The sequence below is a fragment of the Protomyctophum parallelum genome (genome assembly GCF_964188405.1).
Source record: "Protomyctophum parallelum genome assembly, chromosome: 22".
In the NCBI taxonomy this organism is placed as follows: Eukaryota; Metazoa; Chordata; class Actinopteri; order Myctophiformes; family Myctophidae; genus Protomyctophum; species Protomyctophum parallelum.
Genome location: NC_139714.1, coordinates 28,896,876 through 28,915,034, shown reverse-complemented (window position 1 = coordinate 28,915,034; position 18,159 = coordinate 28,896,876). Strand labels below are relative to the sequence as shown.

The 18,159-nt window shown below is 43.0% G+C and overlaps 1 protein-coding gene across 1 annotated transcript in view; it reads right to left on the bottom strand.

The window, feature by feature from the left end:
• Positions 1-9,792: 9,792 nt before the first annotated feature.
• The window catches only part of ptprb (protein tyrosine phosphatase receptor type b), a gene marked incomplete at its 5' end in the record, with an annotated part of 58,718 nt that continues 50,351 nt past the window's right edge, over positions 9,793-18,159 (bottom strand). The window contains 5 exons of the mRNA XM_083757351.1: positions 9,793-12,957; positions 13,141-13,261; positions 13,507-13,642; positions 13,745-13,908; positions 15,571-15,693. Coding sequence (XP_083613477.1) covers positions 12,935-12,957; positions 13,141-13,261; positions 13,507-13,642; positions 13,745-13,908; positions 15,571-15,693 — 567 coding nt within the window. The remainder of the gene's footprint in view (positions 12,958-13,140; positions 13,262-13,506; positions 13,643-13,744; positions 13,909-15,570; positions 15,694-18,159) is intronic.

Below are 18,159 nucleotides of genomic sequence, written 5' to 3'. Positions count from 1 at the left end.
TAAAATGGACCCTTATAGAACTTTTGTTGTGAGTGTAAAATGGACCCTTATAGAACTTTTGTGAGTGTAAAATGGACCCTTATAGAACTTTTGTGAGTGTAAAATGGACCCTTATAGAACTTTTGTGAGTGTAAAATAAAACCAAATGGACCTGTAAGCGTCACTGATCCATTTGGTGATGTTTTGTTAGACATCTGCATTACTTAATTTACAAGAAGGTATTAGAGAACGTAGAAGAATTGTTATTTTGATCAACATTTGCCCGGTATCTCTCCTATATGGTATCAGTACAGCATGGAATTGTGGACAAAATCTTATCCAACGACGATGAAATATCATTCGGTTTTGGGTCTGAGAGGCTTCCCAAACTTTTTAGCCCGTGTCCCAAAAGAGAAATTAGATGTTTGCCCGGGACAGACATAATATCTGGGTGGGGCATGCATTTCCAACTTGCATCGTTCCAAGTAGGCTAGTAGAAGCCCCACGGACACCGTCCATGAAATAACTGGAAGATAAAGAAGACAAAAAAAACATTGAAATGTTTTGAAAAATTCATAATTAAAAACTAAATGTAGAAAAAAATAAAATAAAAAAGGGACCCATAAAAATGTGTCCGCGACCTACAATTGGGTCCCGACCCACTGTTTGGGAACCACTGGCCTAGACTAGGTCAGCAATGAGAGGGAAAGAGAGTAACAGGTTGTATAATCTCAGTCAGGGTGGTGGGGGGTATAGGAGAATAGGAGGATATCCTGGACTGTAAATAAGATTCACCCTCTGCTGTCCACACACACACACACACACACACACACACACACACACACACACACACACACACACACACACACACACACACACACACACACACACACACACACACACACACACACACACACACACACACACACACACACACACACACACACACACACACTCTTCCTGAAACTATGTGCTGTGTCATGTCTTGCAGACACAGCTCTTTCCCAGGACATGATGCCTGATGGTTGTTTCTTTGCTAGATAGAACAATCACTTTTTTTTTCCTGCTGAATACGGACAACATGCATTTCCATTTTCCAGGCATTGGTTGGGGGTTGTGCAAGTGGTTGGGGTTGTGCAAGTGGTTGGTTGGGGGTTGTGCAAGTGCAACTATGATGCCTTAAACCAAGCATAACTTTTGTTGGATCACAAACCGTATTAATTATTCCCTTTCTTCCTATTGTCTGCAATATGTTTGATTTGATTTTGGTAAAAACAACACAATATAACTTAAAAGTAAACACAATATAACTTAAAACCCATATACATATAAAATTTCAATGACACGCAGTTTGATATGCATTAAGAACAGGCCATTGGTATGATGCACTTGAGGTGCAAGTCTAGTTAGCAGGCATAGAATTCAAAAAGAGAAATAAACCTTCCAAGGAATGGACTGCACACTCAAGGAACTAAGACGGACAACTTTGTAGCTGTCGGGGAGAAACCACTTAACTAAATGTAAATGTTTCAAACAATGCAATACTGCCTCAGCAAAGTTGTAATTGGTATTGTGACTTTATACATTGTCAATTGTTTGCATGTGAGGGGGAGAGGTGGTGGAGTTATCCCCAGCCGCTTGCTGGAAAGCGGCCACATCCGCGCATCTGCCCAAAAATAGTGCCTTATGGGCGGGCAGAGGACGCTTGTCTGGCCTGAGTCCCCTGCACGGGGAATTGGCGCCACCTGGTGTCCACGGGGGGGATACTGCACCCCCCCAGATCTGCCCTAGATCTGCTGTCGGGGGAAACCTGTCCTCTGGAACCAAAGCCCCAGGCATGGACCAGGAGCCTCCCTATGGGCCTCCTGCCCGGGCAAGAGCGCCTCCTGGTGGCCACGGGGGGTACTGCGCCCCCCCTAGATCTGCTGTTTTCGGGGGAAACTATTCCCCTGAGACCAAGGCCCCAGGCTTGGACCAGGGGCCTCCCTCTGTGTCCCCTGCCACCTTGTGGCCGCGGGGGGAGCTGCGCCCTGGGGGTGTAAAGGCCCCAGGCACAGACACTCGGGCTGGGACAACAGCCAGGCATTGACCAGGGGCCTCCCCCTGGGTCCCATGCCCGGCCAAGAGCGCCCCTCTCTGGGCAAGGCGCAAGCACCTCCATGTGAAACCCAGACACTGACCCAGGCATGGACGGCCTCATCACAAATGTGATGAGGTGAGCACATTTGGGCACATTTGCCCTAATTTAACATAACCTCTCAGTGATCTGACCAAATCAACTGCATTACACCGGTCCAGATGCACAGCCTGTAGCGCCTCACTTGTTTTATTAGCCCCGCGAGTCAGAACCCAATGGTAGTGAAGTTTCTGACATACCATGGGGTCCTGTTCCATCGCTAACCTGCTACCTGGTACACAAACATAAATAAACATAAATACCTTCGGAAACATCGTTTCTGCGGCGTTTGAGTGATTCTGATCGTTTGAGTGATTCTGAGAGCTATAAAATACAGCGGAAACCGCTGCGAATTTTCCTGTGCAGCGGAAGCCGTTAAGTATTTTTAATCTGTGTTTGACCGATTTGGCTTTGATTCCTCTCTTCCTTCCTTTTTACATCCCATTGTAACGCCTATCTGGCTAGCTAGTGGCTATAGCTATGACAGAGCAGATCAGAGGCAGGAACGTAGGGACGCACAAGCCAACCCCGCAGCAGGAGGAGGTGCAATAGTATGTCAATAAACAAGGAAGGAAGAGAGGAATCAAAGCGACCAAATCGGTCAAACACAGATTAAAAATACTTAACGGCTTCCGCGGCACAGGAAAATTCGCAGCGGTTTCCATTGTATCTTATAGCTCTCAGAATCCGAATCACTCAAACGATCAGAATCACTCAAACGCCGCAGAGACGTTTCCGACGATATTTATGTCTGCGTTCTATCATTTGCATAAGAAAACAAATTTCCGAACAGGGACCCCATGGGTTCGGCACGATAGATTGAGCTGACCCAGGGGGTTCCGAAGGGGGCTATTGTTTTATGAACGCTGGAGAATACAATTCCACATATTGCAAAGAAAAGCAACCTCGATAGTTTGTTCATTTTCTTGTGAAGCGACATTGCTTCATTTCGAACTGCATGGTTTAAGTGGTGAAGCACATACAAATAAAGCTGACTATTGGAATAATGCCACGGTTCCTTCCTGGCCATCATGACACAGACACACACTTATAGCTATAAGTATAGGTGGTAGCTCTGGTCCATAGCTCTAATTTTGCATTAGAACTGTACTGCGCAGGGCAGAATCGTAGAATCAGTAGAAGGCTATGGACCAGAGCTAGTGCGGTGGTAGCCCCTCTCGGAACCCTCCATAAAGCTTTTCTGAAATTTGGATGAGTTTTATGTAGGGTCCCTGTTCATAACTATATTTTCATATGGGAATTTTGGAACGCGGACATAAATATGCTCCGTAACATCGTATCTGCGCCGTTTGACGGCCTGTTTTCCTTTGAGGGCTTCTGAATTCGTGAACTATAAGTACCTATACATTCCGCTGCGAATATCTCCTGTGGCGCGGAAGCCGTTAAGTATTTGTATTTGTTTGTTTGACCGATTTGGTCGCTTTATTTCTTCTTGTTTGTTTACCGTTTATTGTACCGCCTCCCGGTGTGCGGTTGGCTTGTGCCGGCTACGTCCCTGCCTCTGATCTGCTCTGTCATAGCTATAGCACCACTAGCTAGCCAGATAGGCGGTACAATGAGGTGTCAATAAACAAGGAAGGAAGAGAAGAATCAAAGCGACCAAATCGGTCAAACAAAGATTAAAAATACTTAACGGCTTCCGCGCCACAGGAGATATTCGCAGCGGCAGCGGTATTTATAGGTACTTAAAGTTCACACATTCAGAAGCCCTCACACGAAAAAAAGTCCTGAAAGAGCGCAGAAGGACTTATCCGAAGTTGTTTACGTTTATATATGTGTGCGTACCCGGTGGCAGGGTGGAGGTGGAATAGGACCCAATGCTCTGGGTCTAAAAAATGTCAGAAACTTCAGTAGCATTGGGTTCTGCTTGTAGGGATAGTGCGGTGGCAGTGCCCAGTCTTCCCAGTGCCCACTCAAACGGCGTATATGGTAATAAAATAAAACAGTCACTCACCAATTTCACAGAAGAATGCGTCTGTTGTTGTGATTGCCGGCAAAGGCATCGATAATCTGGTCTATCTATAGCGCTTTTGTCGTCCTGACCTGAATAATAACATCCTCCCGGTGTATCAGGCTCTCCCTCTCCGTCAGTCCGTCATTTGCAGACTCTGAATTCTCGTCCTCCACCTCAGTCTGTCCATATCAAGAACAGGACTCACATTGCTATCGTGCTGCATGACTCGAGGCTGCCTGACCACAAACTTATCCATTTTGTATCTCGTTATGATCTGTCTCAGTCTCACTGTGTCTGTCTTGTTCTGTGACTACGGACTGTGCTGCTGAGCAAAACCAAAACGGCCCGCCATGTTCCACCAACTAGTACAACTACACCTGGTTGGTTCAAAGCATGTCAGGTGATGCGCGCCGCTCACGTAACGTTACGTAAATAATGTAAATAATTATGTACGTAATGTACGTTATGTACGTAACGTTACTCGAACGGGGCACTGCGCGTATACAAGTATATTATTTTTACTAATCGATGTTAACAGATAGAAAATAATATTATATGACCACCAAATCATTTCAGAGAAAATAATTTTATTCACTGACAGTGTGGAAAAAAATTACATTTTGGTTGAGAATTTCTTGGGGGTGCTATGGGATTTTTGGAGGTTCTAAAGCCCCCTTCCCCTAGCATCTCGTTGACAAAGCCAGTGAGCCCTTCACCAGTTCAGTGACTGAGTGACCCAAATAAATATACAGAAACAGACTTGCAACACCAAAACGTGGTATTTCTTCACTTCAACATTACAGAGCTGTAATTAATCTCAAACAGGACGATGTTCAATGTTAATATAAACACCCAGAAGATGGTCTATGAATAAATATGGTTTATTTCCACAAAATACACAAACTGCAGCCTACTGCATAGAGCTATAGCTCCTCCTGCTGGACAAGGAGTCGATTATGTTATTATGCAAAACTTTCTTGAAGAAGTCTGATTTAATTTCAGTGAATAAAAGCATGAGATTAATATTGATAAAATATTTAAATTAAATGAAACATGACTGCATGTTTAACCCTCCATCCAATATCTGCTGAAGTTTCTTTAGCCCAGCACCCAGCCTGTCGATGTGCGTTATTCCACGTCCGCTCCATTTCAAATGTTATCACATTAAAACATTGAACATGAAAGCACGTATAGCCTAATGTAGGCCTACCTTGGATGAATGACTCTCAAAAAAAGAGATGCGGCACAGGTATGGTATAGTTATTCCTTTGATCACCACTCTCTGCTGTGTGTGTGTGTGTGTGTGTGTGTGTGTGTGTGTGTGTGTGTGTGTGTGTGTGTGTGTGTGTGTGTGTGTGTGTGTGTGTGTGTGTGTGTGTGTGTGTGTGTACATGTGTGTGTGTGTGTGTGTGTGTGTGTGTGTGCGTGTGCGTGTGCGTGTGCGTGTGCGTGTGCGTGTGCGTGTGCGTGTGCGTGTGCGTGTGTGTGTTGTGTTGTGTGTTTGTGAACTGTTGATTTTGACAGCGAGTTCAGTTTTAGACCTAGTTTTAGTCAACTGAAATGTTTTACCTTCAGTTTAGTTTTCGTCGACTGAAAATCCGTCGGACCGTCGCTGTTCATTCCCTGTGGTGCTGAAGCGTGCATTTTTTTTCTTTGCCCAACATGTAGCCTCAATACACAGGCTTTCCCAACATGTGGTTATTGCAGGTTTATCATTATATCTATTATTGTGTTCTCTGGTTCTCTGGTTCACGGACCTCATTATAACTGACTAGTCAACACGTTTCCCTGAATGCACATAGGATTCGGAGATTAAGTATAGGTTTAATATCCAAACAAGCTTTCACAACCACACACTGGCCTAATTTAATCAAATGCACTGTCAGGGATGGATTGGACACATGCGTTCTCTAATGTAGGCTATAAGGAAACAATTATAGCGCCGATACTTCCTACTAATATGCTGTGGTATTATAATATAATAAGATCTCATATACAGGCACTGTAACGTCATTTGCTGCACTCTAATATAGTTCCAACTGTGAGTAGTTATATTACAACAATGACTGTACACACACTACATTGTACAGTGCAGGCGTGTGATGCGCTCCAGTGCGTAAAAGATAGGCTATAGCGCGCTACACTTCAGATTATAAGCAATCAGTGTAGGCTATACCTCAGTTTGATATCCATGTTGTTTATGCCTATTAGGAAAATTCTAGCTATGCCAACATAGAGTGTATTTTCGGAGCGATGGACCGTCAGAACAAATAATGTGTTCAAATAAAGCATGTCAACCATCCATGTTCGGCATGAGTGGATTGTGGTCCAAATTAAAGATTTCAAACGAAATCTCATTGACACAACATACTGGTCTCATTCACACAGGCTATGAAGTCATAAGAAGAGGCTCCATATAGCACTTATACTATAGTGATTGACCAACCAGAATAAAGCATTCAACCGAGCAGTGTAACATGTGAAGCTTTGCTTGTTGACTGTTGTTATAATGCTTCTGACTGCTGCATACGTCACTGCTACCCAACTTGCCAATTAGCTTACTAGCCAATCAGAGGCCAACATTATTCCTTATGTAAATGTAGTGTTTCATCGTGGGTAAACTATCAATATTTGTTGGAAAAGGAGTTATTACAATCAATCAAATGGCTTTCCAAGTTCAAGTTTCCTTTATCCAGAAACAACTATTTGCTTAGTGAATTATGATCATTGTTTTTGAGTCACCATGACTCCAAATGGGACCTATATATAAACTGTGGACGGCATGTGCTTTACAGATTGGGAAGTGATGACTTTCCAGTGCCAGTCGTCCTGCCAGTTGTTACAGCCCTGGGTCAACTGGTTGTGAAATTGACTGAGAAACAAATCTGATCCCATCTAATATTTTGTGAAATTAACAGAAAACTAAACTGCCTTTAAAATTTACTTAGGCCTATTGATTTCCTAATCATGTTAGTTCATGAAGTTGTATAGCTGGCTATGTATTGTATTTTATATTTCATATTTTTTTAGCACACGGCCCACTAGGGCGCAAACCAACTCGTTTGCCATGGTTTTTGAAAACCTTATGTCCATACCTAACACCATGCCAAAAATCTAAAACTTATCACCAACTGCACAATTTTAACAAATTCTGTCTCAGCAAATTGAGACACAGGTAGTACCTATTAACAATACATCTACTGATGCACAGACTTGGACACATCATCAGTGTTGTAAACCTGGGATCATAGGGTGTTTCAGGTCTTTCAACAGACACCCTCCTCCAGGCGACCCGACCAAGGCTGATCAGGCCCGGCCTGTGTCCAAGTGGCATGCTACCTCGCCCACTTCTCTCCCCTCTTCAACCAGAGCCACCTGGAAGCTTTTTCTGCAGCCTCCACGTTGTTGTCTATATGGCTCTTCTTTGGTTGGCACCCGTTATGCCCAGTGAACCGTAGGACTATAGTTCTAGTTACTTAAACAGTTGCTGATGAAGTTCATCAGTAACTGTTTAAGTAACTATTTGGTTGACTCGAATTGTAGGCAAATAAAGAGCTTATCAAATGAAGAGCTTAATTCACACTAACAAACCAGACAGTGGCCTTGTGGTTAGAGTGTCCGCCCAGAAACTGGGAGGTCGGGGGTTCGATCCCCGACCGGGTCATACCAAAGACTGTCAAAATGGGACCCAATGCCTTCCCTGCTTGGCACTCAGCATCAAAGGGGTGGATTGGGGGGGTCAAATCTACTATTCAAATGATTCCTGAGCGCGGCACGGCTGCAGCTCACCGCTCCTTGGCTGCGGCTCACCGCTCCAAGAGATGGGTCAAATGAGGAGAACAAATTTCACTGCGGTAATGTGTGTGACAAATCGTATGACTTTGACTTTGAACTTCTAAATGTGACTAAAAGAAAAAGAGGTCTGAGAGTGTCTTCCCGTCTTCAATGTAGAAATCCTAAGGTAGGTCTGGAGAGACAGAGTATTGTATAAATCCTGTACATTCTGTCCTGAGTCTGCTGATAAACACTTGCATTTAATTAATATGAAGACACCTTCCTCCTTAATACGGCCTCGCCCTGCAATTGCAAATCAACATAGCCTACTCTTCTTCACATGACCGTCAGTTGCAGACATACTTTTTCAGTTGTCTCGACGTAGGGCCCCGCGGCTGATTGGGGCGTGGTTGGGCAGACAAAATGTTCAGACAAATGCCTTTTTTCGGAAAAGTGTTGTACAGTGTCACATGTCCAGTGAAAGGTCAAGTTTGAAAATGAGGAAAACAATAAATGGTAAATGGTGCAAATAGCGCCTTTATCCAAGGCACTTTACATAGACTGTGCATTTACATTCACCCATTCACACACACATTCATACACCGATGGCGGAGGAAACCATGCAAGGCAGGCACCAACCCATAGGAGAGGAGCGCACACCAAGGTGGTCAGAGCAGTGTGTTAAGTCACTCTCTGCATGTCCAAAGGTCTTGGCTTCAAGTCCAAAAAATACTATTTCATCATTTTGAAGAATCTTGACATTTTAAACATGCGCGTGCGTGCGTGCGTGTGTGTGTGTGTGTGTGTGTGTGTGAAGCTGTACTAAATCAATAGTTCACTTACATGTTTGAGTGACGCAGAACTCTGCAGTAATCAATTGCCATGACGACCTCGACTGAAGATCAATGAAACCAGTCAGCTCAAGGCTAGCCCCGGTAGAGATCAATGAAACCAGTCAGCTCAAGGCTAGCCCCGGTAGAGAGATCAATGAAACCAGTCAGCTCAAGGCTAGCCCCGGTAGAGAGATATAACTGACCCAACTTCAAATTAAAAGGCATACTTTTTTAATTGGCACATTGAATATCAGCTGCTCATCTTTGATAACTGAGCAATTCCGAATGGTGGATGCTTATCATTTTTCTTTTTGGAAAGCTATTTTCAATACAAAAGTATAACAAAAGGGTTAATGTTTTTTGAGTTTTTACAGTATATTAACATTTTTGCTGGGGACCCCCGTAAACCACTGGCTTAATCAGTACTCGGGACCACTGGGACCACTCAAGATCTGGCGTTGGTTCCGTCATACAGTCTGGGACACGGAAGCTCTGATCATGAGCAAGCATTAATAAAGCGGAAGTGAAGCCTCCTCCCGGCTCCCGTGTAGTCTTTACAGTTGGGCGCATTTATCCTAATATGAATCAAAGACCAAGCATAGCAGAAATGGATATTCAAAAATGTAATATGAAGCTATTTTAAAATGTTTTTTTGATGCCAGCTATACCTTACTCTGATTTCCGGAGGTGTGGTTCCAGACTCTATATAGCATTCGGAGATTGTGGAATTAATTGTTGTCTGGCTACGCGAGACTACACAAGATATGGACGCTTAACGTGACACCTGTATATAGGTTACCCAGTTCAACACTGGCATGTCCTGACCTAGATCAATATGGAAATCAGTTGGAGAAAAAAATAAAGAATACCAGTGTGCAATATCATGGTTGGATTAGCTGTGAGATAAACTCGCCAAAAGTCACGTGACCATGATTTGAGACAGAAAAACGAAAGAAAAACAGCAAGACAAATAATAATTCAAATAATAATTCATTCTTACACATTAAGTCAGAAATTATATTAAAAAACCTTTGCACATGAAAAAAATAACACTAGGGGGGGGGAATACTGTTTATTGAAAGTCATGGAAAGAATCCCTTAAATCTGACCATTTTGAGTTCTATAGTAAACTTTGTGGCGAATATTTTGTTACAGAAAGTAGTACATCTGCAAATGCTATCCCTTTTGCAGCTACAGTAGCACAGCCCCGAGTGCAAGTTTCACTTGAACAAAACAAAAGCAACACCTTACCATAATACATGTAGGATATTGCTTTTACAGTGTGTTTTATTGCTATATTTTCTCAAACAATGAACTGCATTTTCATAATATATGCCAAGTATAAATATCCCACACCGACACCTCTACATCTGTTCCTAGAGATACATGTATGAGGGATTATGTCATTTTGACATGAAAGTGAATAATCTCTTTGGGACAACCTACTGATCATTAATACCATATCAAAGTCTGACCATCGGTTCTTCAGTAACTGTTCTAGATCGGGAGCGATTGTATGCCGCATTCCGGTGTGTTGGTGACAGGCTGACAGCCTACTACTTTCTACTGTCTAGTGAGGTCTAGTGGGGTGTTGGAGACAGGTTGACAGCTAGTGAGAGCCTTCTACTGTCTAGTGAGGTCTAGTGGGGTGCTAATGACATGCAGGCTGACAGCTAGTGATAGCCTACTACTTTCTACTGTCTAGTGAGGTCTAGTGGGGTGCTAATGACATGCAGGCTGACAGCTAGTGATAGCCTACTAATTTATACTGTCTAGTGAGGTCTAGTGGGGTGTTGGTGACAGGTTGACAGCTAGTGATAGCCTTCTACTGTCTAGTGAGGTCTAGACTAGTGGGGTGCTAATGACATGCAGGCTGACAGCTAGTGATAGCCCTTCTACTGTCGGATCCGCAGAACTCAGCAAAAAAGAAAGAAAAAAAAGCACCAGTGTGCAACCACCTTTACAATCTGGACAGGGTAATAACATATTTGATACATTTTATCTCATCACTTATAGTGAGACTTTTACGTCTCCAGACAGCCAAGAAAACTGTATATAGCCTACTGTATACAAATGCAATTACAGTTCACAGTCACAGTTTTACTTCCGTGTACATTCTTTAGGATGGCTGGCATACAAATACAAAATAAAATAAAGCAAAGCAACTTTTAAGTAGGGCTTTAAGCAACTATAGTCGACTATTCAACTAGTCGACCTTGTTGGTACTAGTTGACTAGTTGATAAGAAAAACAAAAGTACAGATATTTATTTAAAAAATATTGTTTACATAGTTAAACAACTAGTCGACTAGTAAACTAGGCAACTAGTCAACTAGTAGGCTACAAATGACTAGAAGTGAAAGCCCTACTTTGAAGTCTGGAAAATGAATTTCATCTAGCCTACTTACAAGTAAAACAAAGATAGCTCAAATATTATCTTATTACTACATTTGTTCTGGTAAGCTGGACCATATGCTTTAGAGAAATACATTTTTCAGTCTTGGACATTTTGGGCCCTATTCTGCATGTCTTCTGTACCTTATGGTCTTATGACTTAACTTAAGACCTGGCGGTATGGCCAATGCTGTTTGGCCACTCAAAACTGACTGGCTAAACAGGGGGGGGGGACATTTCCGATGACGTCCCACTGTTACGCAACATCGAGTATTGTGCAACAGGCGCTCCTGGCTGTGGAGCGATGCGATCGGTTGTGATATCTATAATCTTCGTCTTTTGGATAAAACTTCCTGGGCGCTGGGTGTTACTAAATGAAAGGACGGTGAACTTCGTCCTGGGCGATTGGGGTGTTAAGTTAAGTCACGAGACCTGGTACTTAAGACACGCAAAATAGGGCCCTTTGTATGCTATAACAATTCATCTGAATTGAAGATTTGATCATTCATATAAAAAAAAAGAGTATTACATAAATATGTACATACAGCAATATGTGTTCAATTTAAATAAACAGCTTAATGAGCAGTGGTAGTGGACAGCATAAAAAAATAAAATGAAATAAAATAAAAGGATGGCTCTTTACTTCCCTGTAATCCTTCAGTTATGTGTGTGTGTGCTAGCGCTAGACATAATTATGCTAACACCGTGATCAAACTATACATATACATATACATAGGCTACATTTTATGTATATTTTTATTTCTTATTTATACATTAGGAAAATGTGTTGGTTAATACTCCAGAAATCCAAATCCGAATGTATATCATTTTGTCTCCTATTCATACATAGCCTACTTATTTCTTGTCGTTGTTATATTCTGATCACAAAAGAATGATCAGCCTGGGGGAAACAACACTGGAGGGGCAGGCCCAGCGCAGAGGGGGGGGCATATAGGTCCGACGTACTAACAGTCCGACATGCTGTTGCATCTGACATGCGTGGCCGGTTAAGAGTAAGACTCGACCCATGGCTCCGACATGTGTTGCCGGTTAAGACACATATGTGGCCGGTTACGACACATATGTGGCTGGTTAAGACACATATGTGGCTGGTTAAGACACATACGTTGCTGGTTAAGACACATACAGTATGTGGCTGGTTAAGACACATATATTGCTGGTTAAGACTTATGTGGCTGGTTAAGACACATATATTGCTGGTTAAGACTTATGTGACTGGTTAAGACACATACGTTGCTGGTTAAGACTTATGTGGCTGGTTAAGACACATATATTGCTGGTTAAGACTTATGTGGCTGGTTAAGACACATATATTGCTGGTTAAGACTTATGTGGCTGGTTAAGACACATATATTGCTGGTTAAGACTTATGTGGCTGGTTAAGACACATACGTTGCTGGTTAAGACACATACGTTGCTGGTTAAGACACGTGTGGCCGGTTAAGACTCACCCATGGCTCCCGACATGCCTTGCTGGTTAAGACACATGCGTAGCCGGTTAAGGGTGTCGGACGATTGCGAGTTGGACTGTTAGTACGGCGGACCAAAGCTATGTGCACATTAGCACATTGGCTTGTCTTTTTTGACAAAATAAGAAAGATAATAACACCCATATGGCCTGTGTTGCTACCATTACTTTACAATCAGAGATGTTTTGTTTTCTATAATAGGCCTATAAAAGGTTGCTAGCATTACGTGGTAGCTACTGTAGTTAGCGTCGCTGGCTAACTGGCCCTTATATAGTTTCCTCTTTCTGTGCTGCAGAACGGAACTCCACTGTACTCTAGCGTCCCGTATAGATGAAATCTGTGGAGAGAGAGAGAGAGAGAGAGATAGTGTTTTTGTTTTGTTCAACCCTTTACTTTAAGTTTCAGTTGCCTGCTCGAGCTAAGATAATTGAAGCCATTTGTCAGAGAGTAAATGGAAACAGCGCGCGCGTGTGTGTGTGTGTGTGTGTGTACGTGCGTGCGCGTGTGCATGTGTCCCTACCACGGCAGTATTCGGGGTTGAAGTTCTCATAGATGGGGTAGAGAGGGTTTTCCTGCTCGTTGCGATGCTTCCTGGCTCGGAGTACATCTCTCAGACACTGGTGGAGGTAGGAATACTGGCACTGCAATCACAATACACACACACACACACACACACACACACACACACACACACACACACACAGACAGACAATACTGTAATTACAACACACACTCACATAAAACCACCGGGAAAGTGTTTTTTGTGTCCTAAACATCATTTAAATAAGATCTGGTTGCAAAAGGGGTGAAGTATAAGTGGCCCTAACTGAACCCATGTGCACGTGCACGTGTACACACACACACACACACACACACTGTTCTGTACCTCGGTTTGGACCATGTGTGAGCGGTGGAGGCGCAGGTCGAACACAGAGCCGTACAGGTCGATGGTTCCTCTGGAGTCCAGCTCCTGTAGAGCCCGGTCCAGCACTATGAATGTCCCTGTACGACCCACTCCAGCACTGACGCACGCACACAAACACACACAAAATGAATGTCCCTATGTACAACCCACTCCAGCACAGCAACGCACGCACGCAGAACCTCTCCTATCCCTTATATACCTGCAGTGCACGACCGTGGCTCCGGTCGAGGGCGAGCGGTCAGCGTAGTCTCTGACCGTCCTGACGAACTGGATCAGTGACTGGGTGGTCTCCGGAACGCCATGGTCCGGCCACACCGTGTAGTGGAAGTGACGGACCACCCGCGGGTAAGTGGAGCCGTTCTCCTGTCAGGATAGGATGGGTATGGGTAATGGGTCTCAGACACAGAGCTGCAACGTGGCCACCCGCTGTGTCAACCGATGTCAACCGACAATGACCAGTATGTTCCTATCTGGACCATGCAAATGGAGACAATATGGATTTCCTACATACTGCCCCTACCGCGAGTATAATAGGCGACTAGGAAATGCGGAAGTGAAATGACCGCCACCGAAGCGAAAACATAGTGAAACTGACTTAATTACTTACTTACATTAAGACTGAGGTTAGGGTTAGAATTAGGGTTATGCGGGTTAGTAATAGTCGGACAATGGCTGACATTAAACAACGTCAGTATGTAGGAAATGTCCATACTGGCTCCATTGCATGGGGTTGTTAACGGCTGATGGCGGAGATTAAATAATCTGATAACATCCGAAGCCGCTAACTTGGCATTGAAGGCTCCGCTCTGGGAGATGTTCCCTGAATTTATTCTAAGCAGCATGCTTTAAGCAGAATCAGGATTACATTAGACAATATTGACACTGGGTGAAAAAAATGGGTTACAAAAATCACAGGATAAAAAATATAGAAACAAAAAATACCTTCTATTGGTTGGAGAAAGGCTTAATTTATAATGCACTTCTATTCTGTGGTTGTGGAGAAGAGATCCAGTAGAACTAAATGTTATGGAGGGACTAGTGGAGAAGAGATCCAGTAGAACTAAATGTTAGGGAGGGACTAGTGGAGAAGAGATCCAGTAGAACTAAATGTTATGGAGGGACTAGTGGAGAAGAGATCCAGTAGAACTAAATATTAGGGAGGGACTAGTGGAGAAGAGATCCAGTAGAACTAAATGTTAGGGAGGGACTAGTGGAGAAGAGATCCAGTAGAACTAAATGTTATGGAGGGACTAGTGGAGAAGAGATCCAGTAGAACTAAATGTTAGGGAGGAACTAGTGGAGAAGAGATCCAGTAGAACTAAATGTTAGGGAGGGACTAGTGGAGAAGAGATCCAGTAGAACTAAATGTCAGGGAGGGACTAGTGGAGAAGAGATCCAGTAGAACTAAATGTCAGGGAGGGACTAGTGGAGAAGAGATCCAGTAGAACTAAATGTTAGGGAGGGAGGGACTAGTGGAGAAGAGATCCAGTAGAACTAAATGTCAGGGAGGGACTAGTGGAGAAGAGATCCAGTAGAACTAAATGTCAGGGAGGGACTAGTGGAGAAGAGATCCAGTAGAACTAAATGTTATGGAGGGACTAGTGGAGAAGAGATCCAGTAGAACTAAATGTTAGGGAGGAACTAGTGGAGAAGAGATCCAGTAGAACTAAATGTTAGGGAGGGACTAGTGGAGAAGAGATCCAGTAGAACTAAATGTCAGGGAGGGACTAGTGGAGAAGAGATCCAGTAGAACTAAATGTTAGGGAGGGACTAGTGGAGAAGAGATCCAGTAGAACTAAATGTTAGGGAGGGACTAGTGGAGAAGAGATCCAGTAGAACTAAAAGACAAGTAATTTTGTCTTCCGTTGCACTCGAGTGTTGAGCTCTGAAAATAGCCGATCTACAAGCTCACGTGTCGCATTGCGATGCGTTGTGAGCTTGTAGATCGGCTATTTTCAGCGAGCAACCTAGTGTAAAATCAACTGTAGATCTGGACTCACACAGTGGTCAGTCAGTGAGTCTTACCGAGGTGATCTTGAACTCTCTGATGGTCCATTCTGGCAGAACGGACTCTGACACCATCTGAATGACCAGGTCACCGTAGTACAGAGGCTCTCTGTCCGGTGGCCAGTACTGGTCGCACTTCACCTACACACGCACACGCACGCGCACGCACACACGCACACGCACGCACACACGCACACGCACACGCACACGCACACACACACACAGTCACATCATTTTCAAATGATCGGAATCGGATCGTGAGCACAAAAAAACGTGATCGTATATCCATATCATGATATTAGACTGGATATTGTCTGTGATTTTGGATATTGTACTATTGTGATATGGCATAAGTGTTCTATAAAAATATAAATATCGGATCGGGAAATCAATCGGTATCGGTAGATACTCAAAATCAAATGATCGGAATCGGATCGGGAGCAATAAAACGTGATCGGGACATCCCTAGCCCTAAACATAGTCATATTTGACTATATTCAAAATATGGTGGTAATATGGGATAATTTTAGGATAAATATAGTCATATTTAGGGCTGTAACGTCAACATGGTTGACGATACGATACATGGACGATATTGGTTCATTATGGCGATCCGATACGATCCGATTCAATTATTTGAAATCGACACAGTAACTATTTAAAATACATTGACATTATTTTAAACTAAGTAATTAAACCCTTATTTTTTTCTTCTAAAAATGCTAAAAACCACGCACAAAAATGTAGTATTGGTACAATCGATTATTTGCCAAGCAAAACGATTCGATACCGATTATTTGCATTGCAAAACGATACATAGTCAACGTTGCTGTTTTCATTTCGATATGCTTCGATTCTTGAAATTAAAATCGAAGCAGTTACTATATCGCTACACCCCTAGTCACATTGGCCACTAAGTACTATGATACAACGGCTAAAACAAAACAAGAAGCTCTGTCTCTCAGTTACGGACCACGGTCCTTTTGATTATTTGTTATTTGTTTAAGTATAATTATTATTTATAGTGGCTACTAAATTAGGATAATAATTATAAGTTTGGTATTTGTTATTATGTTCTAGGGTATGTAACAAGTTGCATTTCTTTTGCTGCAGTACTCAAGTGAATTGACAGACATGGCACTGAGTGACAGGTCCCTGATTGGACCTGTCCCCCTCTGGTCCTTATTGGTTCTCCCTGACAACACCAGTTTCCTGTTGGCTGGGCACTCTTCCTGTTTCTGTATAAAGTCTCAGTTGAACTTCTGCTCAGGAGGGGACGACAGCACTTCAGCAGCAGAGAATCGATCCCTCTTGTCCCTTCTTGTGCCTGCCTTATTGTTTTGTTTATTCTTGTTCATTATGCCGTAAGTTCTGTTTTGTTTTGGTTAGCCCAGTCCTAGTTTATATAGTCATTATTATTTGCTCATAAGTTTGTAAATCAATCATGTATTGTTGCTTAAATTAAGAAGCCCGGTTCCTACCTTTCTCCATGTAGGGGTGCCAGGTCTTTTCTTTTTGTTAAACTTATTGTAATTTTGGTTAGTTAGGGTAGTTAGGGATTTAGAATTGTCATTTTGTTTAATGTTCTGTTAGGGCTTTTAGGTAGGGGTAGGGCTGTCGCAATTATCGCATTTATCGCATATCGCGCTATTACAAGTTGAAACCGCAAGGGGGCAGAAAAACCGCACAGGCGCAATAAACCGCAGGATCCCTGACAGTGGGCCGATGGACGCCCTGCAGCGGCCATCGCAGACGCAGTGAACGCAGCGAACGTGGAGCCAACAAAGGACTCTTGGTTAGAGACCTCTGCTGAGATCAATGAGCGATGCTCCTGCACTGATTGTGCCCAATCAGTGCAAGAGCAACAGTGCAAGAGAGTTCGAGCAGAAACCAAACTCACTCGCTATCTACAGAAGGAATTATTTACCAATGATGATCCTCGTCTGGTGGCGTGAAAACCAGGCTAGATTCCTTCAACTTTCTAAAATTGCATGCAACATGTGTAGGGCTGTAGGCTATTTGTGCTATAAGTGCACCATCCGAGAGTTTTCCGTGAAGCGGGGAATATCGTTACTGTTCTGTTTGCTGCTTGTTATTAGGCTGATATAGTTGCTCCGTGAGTTTGGAAGTAAAGAAGAGTTGTGTTAAGCTGTATCATTCATGGTCTGTTGATTCACAAGCTCTTCTTTTCTTCCAAACTCACGGAGCAACTATCATAATAACAAGCAGCAAACAGAACAATTATCAATTTGCGTTCTTCTCTGAAGCCGTTGTGGGTTATATAGGCAGTTGATGGTGTGTTCCATTTTCATTACTGCTTTTACACCATTCATTTAATATATTAAATTAATATATTAAATTAATGAAGACCAGGACTAATTGAAGATTAATTTTAAATAAACATTGTCGTCTCTGCCATTTATAAAGCAACATAGTAAAGTAAAGCTTAGTGTAACTTTCCTTTATTAATAATGCATTTTTATATATATAATTTTAAAGGGGGCTTGAGAACTACAGTATATCGCACAGTATCGCATATCGCGCTTCTGAGCCAATTGATCGCACCGCGGTTTAAATTATGTAACCGCGACAGCCCTAGGTAGGGGT